At 40.4% G+C, this 5,574-nt stretch overlaps 1 protein-coding gene across 4 annotated transcripts; it reads left to right on the top strand.

Annotated features, from left to right (window-relative positions):
• Nucleotides 1–2,335: 2,335 nt before the first annotated feature.
• On the top strand, nt 2,336–5,574 carry LOC146372155 (cytochrome P450 2K1-like). 4 transcript variants are annotated; one of them, XM_084953009.1, is made up of 9 exons: nt 2,336–2,542; nt 2,649–2,811; nt 2,892–3,041; nt 3,128–3,288; nt 3,397–3,576; nt 4,373–4,521; nt 4,687–4,852; nt 5,169–5,313; nt 5,387–5,574. In XM_084953009.1, exons 1-9 carry the CDS (start codon nt 2,336–2,338, stop codon nt 5,572–5,574), a joined length of 1,509 nt encoding a protein of 502 aa, XP_084809135.1. The 4 variants fall into 4 exon arrangements, with proteins under 4 accessions (XP_084809135.1, XP_084809134.1, XP_084809137.1 ...); XM_084953008.1 differs by having other exon boundaries at nt 4,687–4,860; nt 5,177–5,313; XM_084953011.1 differs by having other exon boundaries at nt 4,687–4,863; nt 5,180–5,313.

Below are 5,574 nucleotides of genomic sequence, written 5' to 3'. Positions count from 1 at the left end.
CCTTCTACTTCTCGCCTGTAGTCTACTCACCAGAGCAAATCGGTGTGTCTGGTCATTATGAAGATTATTCTGCTTACCACCTTGGCCCTGCTGCTTACAGCATGGACCCTGATGCACTTAATGGATCAAGAAGTCAACTTGCATAGAAGGGCATGGACACATGACAACTCACACCTGGCCGAAGTGACACAGGACCACTTCCATCCCTGGATGAACAACGCCTGGTATAGATGCATATATAATCGCACAGAAGGCAAAGATTGTTATATATGCTCACACATGCCTGCTACAACACAGCATGCTACATTATATGGCAGACCTATGAACATGACCTAAGTGAAATGCGCAGCAAGTTTTGCCAGTCTAGGTTATCAATATTCAGGAATTGTCCTAAACCACAGCGACCCCCTGACTATTGGACTATTGTTTTGGGCTGTTTTTAAATGCATTGACCAGCATCAACAAAGAGCAAAATCAGGAAATTGATGCCATAAGAATAACTGTTATGCAACACCGAGTTGCCCTGGACATGATCTTGGCAGAAAAGGGCGGACTGTGTGTTTTGTTTAATACAACTTGTTGCACTTATATTCCAGACAATGTGCATTCTGACAATATGACAAATGCTCTACAATTACTTAGAAACATTCAACAGGCACAGGTAACCGATTGGGCAAATTCACAAAGTAATTGGTGGGATTGGCTTATGAGCGGCTCATGGAAAATGCTGATGCTTAAGGTTTTGACGTTTATTGGCGTAATACTTATCATGTTTTGTATCTTTATTACATGCATTATTCCCTGTGTGAGAGGAATGGTATCAAGAATGATATCCCAATCTCTTGTTGCATATGTCACTGTGCCAGACGAGGAAGAAGGAGAAGACGATGAGTATGAAACTAATATGATGAATGATTATGTTTGAATGATACACATTTTATGACGACTACACCGAAAGCACTCACAATGTAGGGTCTGTGTCTGAAACACATTGATGTATCTGCTGTATATTTTAAATTGAGCTACAACAGGAGGGAATGTTGGAAGATTTTGAGTTTTGTGTTATGTTTATTTTGTAGCTTCATTTAAAGGAAGAAGAGCTTATGAGTTGTACAACTGCAGAATAGGGAAGTGAGACGTTGTGTGCAGAGAATATGTGCTATGACTGTTAAACGCCTTTTTTCTGTTTCAACAGATAAGCTAACGGTCCCTCCTTTTAAGGAGTTGTTATCAGTCCTATACATGCCACACCTACTAAAGTTGTGAAAGCTGTCTGAGTATAAAATAAAGGAGGTACTGACGCCCCGCGCGATTCCTCTGTGACACACACACAGTGCACACGTTGGTGCAGAACAGATCGGATCGTGTCGGGGCATCGCCCATGTACATGTAAAATCTTTGAGTCTGTGTTTCTTTGCCTCTTAAGAGTTTTCTCCTCTCACCTGATAATTCAAACTGTCCAGACATCGCTGTGTGTATCCTTGCCAAATGTCCAGACAAATACCATTGGAGCACACACGCACATGCACACACACACACACACACACACACACACAGAGTTAACCTGCATGTTTTTGTTTGGGGGTTTTTTTTGCACTAACGGTGTTGGCTAATCCTTCTAACAGAGCCAGCAGGGTGACAAGTTAAAATAACAAAAAAGATCCTGTTGTTTATTCAAAAAGTTCACGCAGGTATAAGGCATATTTCACAACATGTGTTAAAAAACTGCTTTAAAAAATTAAAACCTCATTGTGTTAAAATCAGGGGGTTGAACCTAAAATGCTGAATTTGTTTATTTACTTTTATATTGTTAAGAATCAACATTTTGTCAATGATCTATGAAGTCTGAATCAGGTCACCTGAGATCTACTACTTTTGTCTCTGCCCACTTACATGAAATCACAGTATCCCCGTTTGAGTAAAGGTTCTCAGTGAGGAAGCATCAGTTCATCACTTCGATATGATTATTTCTCCTGTTCAGGGGTGTAACATCAGTACCATTCAGGACTGTGAACCATCTCCAGAGGAAGATAAGATATCTGGAGATGGTTTCTAAGAATTTCTTTTTTAACTTTTAGAAACATTTTGTGAATATTTTAAAAAGCAAAGCCCTGTTTTTCTGATTCACATGAAAAGTTTAGACACCGATCGAAACACCACCTTACTCAGTAATGATTTACTGCTTTACTACTGAACCTTCCCAATGTTTATTCTATCCCCCTTGTACTGGCTTTCCAGTTTGGCCGCCAAAGTGATGTGCTGACGTGTTTCATCCAAAATGATGAGTCACTGAGGCTCTAAAGTAAAAGGTCTCCTAATGGTTTGTTTCACAGCCATGGGGATAATAGATGTGTTTCTCCAGTCCCTCAGTTCTGCCTTCTTGTTAGGGGCACTGACAGTCAGCCTCCTCGTCTATTTCATCGTCACTCCAAGCTTCAATTCTCAAAAAAAACAAAAGGGTCCTCCAGGACCCAGACCATTACCTGTGCTGGGGAACCTGCTACAGTTGGACCTGAAAGGACCTTACAAAACATTGCTGGAGGTGAGAAAGTAATTGAACTATGCTGCAGATACAGTTCTCCAGGCAACCTTTTAGCATTGGTTTCTTTGATGTGTGTGAAAATATGATCATATTCTGTTTTTCTTAGTTATCCAAGAAATATGGATCAGTCTTCACGGTCTATCTGGGTCCAAAAAAAGTGGTGATTCTGGCAGGATACAGGACGGTGAAGGAGGCACTTGTTGACTACGATGAAGAGTTTGGAGACAGAAGCCCAACGAACATTGCACATGAATTTAACAAAGGGCATGGTAATATTAATGCTATTCTGAAAAGCTTTTAGCTTTTTTTCTATTTTGCTACTGTCAAACTAAAATATGACCACTCTCAGGAGTTTTGTGGTCCAATGGTGACTCATGGAGAGAAATGAGACGCTTTGCATTGACTAAACTGAGAGACTTTGGAATGGGCAAGAGAGCATGTGAGGACAAAATAATGGAGGAATGTCAACATCTCATTGAAGTATTTAAGAAATTTAAAGGTAAAAAAATTATCACATTTGTTTGAACTGAATTGAATTAATGGTCCAATTACTTATACTGACTGTATGTGTTTGTTTTGCTACAGGAGAAGCGTTTGATACAACCCAATCAATTAACTGTGCAGTCTCTAATATTATCTGCTCCATCATCTATGGCAGCAGATTTGAATATAATGATCCAGAGTTTACATCTTTGGTAAATCGAACAAACAGAATTGCCAGAATTGGTGGAAGTCCCTCAATACAGGTATTGATTCCTACTTTTTGAAGTGTATAGACTCATTTGGGGTTTTGTTTTTTCAAAGTACAAAAATCAATAACTTTTGCAAATGACTAAATATATGGCGCTTGACAGATGTACGACATGTTTCCAGCGCTATTCAAGAGGATTGCTGACACAAGTAAATTCTTCAAATTGGCTCCTGCCAGTGTGAAACAAAACCAAGCCATCTTCAGTTGTTTAAAGGAGACTTTGAATCCACAGATGTGCAGAGGCTTTGTGGATGCCTTTTTGGTCCGCAAGCAAAATCTCGAGGTTGGAATCTCTAACATCTTTCAATTTTATACTCTTGAAATGCTGAGTAAAGCTCAATGTGAAATTGTGCATGTTCCTGCTCGGCTATCGTGAAAACAAAACAATTGTTCTGTTTCCCAATATCTGACTACATCCAGCATACCTATAAGTTTTCGTTCTGGTATGTTACATCCTCGTTACTGTTCGGTGCCTTGACACTTGTAGCTCTCTTCACAACAACACAGACACAGGTCGGTTCTTTGAAACGGGCGTTTATTACTTGAGCTTTCTCTCCTCAGCTTCACCATCACCAGTACGCCGATACGCCATTACGCCAATACGCCGTGAGAACTGGTCACGAGCGAACAGTACAAACCAATTATCAACTTTAAAGTACACATATTAAGTCCAAACACAAATAAAAACATTTCTCAAATGACAAATACCTCGTTGGCTGCTTGTCCTTAAGTCCTTGTGTTGCTTTTTCTTTTAGTAAACCTTTAGCTTAAAATCGCTTCATCAGAGACATCTGCTCCCTCGCAGTCCATGAAAAAAGTCTCGTGTACTCTCGTTAAGGGTATTCTCACGAGACACTAGCTCTTACACTTTACACATGTACATTTCAAATAAAGACATTTCAACACAAACTATATATACATTCATGAGATTATGTAGCTTATTATAAATCAGTCATCTACGTCATGAAACCTACACAGAACATTTTAACAGCATTTACAATACTTCTTTTTCTACTGTGCAACCCCCATCCAACTTTGGGATTAGAATGATTTGAGTGACTTTGCTGTTAAATGTGCAGGAATCTGGGATTACCAACAGTCACTTCCATGATGATAATCTTCTGATAACAGTCATGAATCTGTTTGCTGCCGGCACTGAGACAACATCAACTACACTGAGATGGGGACTTCTGCTAATGACCAAATATCCAAAGATACAGGGTGAGGAGCTCAAATAATCCACAACTTGATGACAATTTTAATGGAAATCAAATGACACATGTCACAAGGGCAATATCACAATAATCATACATTTATTGAGTATGGTGGAGTGTTACTGTTACTCTAATAGGGATCAAATGTGTCCACTGCTCTTGTTCATACTCTAGATGAGGTCCAGGAGGGTCATGGGAGACCAACAGGTGCAGGTTGCTGACAGGAAAAACCTTCCCTTCACTAACGCCGTCATCCATGAGATACAGAGACTGAGCAGCATCGCCCTCACTGCACTTCCTCACAAAACCACCCGAGACATCACTTTTCAGGGTCACTTTATCAAGAAGGTTAGACTAATTGTTATCTAATCAAAGCTGCCTGGCACTGAGCCAGTAAGTTTTGAAATAATGTAACTACATCCCACATCCTGTGTCAACTCTGAGTTGAAGTGCCAAAGTTGTAAAGGTACCTAATGGCAGAAAGAAACGGTAAGCATGAGTGGGAACAGTTATTATTAGTTTACTGAGTGCACAAAGCTGGATGGTATGTTGGACGGGCAATCACAGGAATACGGGAAAGTTTGGAAGGGAATCCAAATCAAAAGTATGTGCTGTTTTTATGTGTTCTCTTCTTAGTACGTTTTGTACTTTGTGCATCTCTGAAATCATCACAGTGTTTAGACTCTTGATATTTGTCCTGCATGATCCAAGTGAGTGGGAGAGGCCTCACAGCTTTTATCCTGCTCATTTCTTGGACAAAGAGAAAAAGTTTGTCAAGCGAGATGCCTTCATTCCATTTTCTGCAGGTTTGTGAGCTCAGCCATTACCACTGAGGTACATCTCTTCACAGGACAGTTGATTATTATTCATCTCTTGCAGGTCGCAGGATTTGCCTCGGAGAGAGTCTAGCCAGGAAGGAGCTCTTCCTCTTCTTCACCACCCTCCTGCAGTGTTTTCGTTTCACTCCTGCACCTGGAGTTTCAGAGGATGAATTGGATCTGACTCCAGCTGTAGGCATTACACTCAGCCCTTCACCTCACAAACTGTGTGCGGTTTCCAGAATGTGA

Source organism: Perissodus microlepis, chromosome 15 (assembly GCF_051167445.1).
Source record: "Perissodus microlepis isolate ML-2025 ecotype Zambia chromosome 15, ASM5116744v1, whole genome shotgun sequence".
Taxonomy (NCBI): Eukaryota; Metazoa; Chordata; class Actinopteri; order Cichliformes; family Cichlidae; genus Perissodus; species Perissodus microlepis.
The sequence above is the reverse complement of the archived record's forward strand: the minus strand, read 5'-3'. Positions and strand labels throughout refer to the sequence as shown.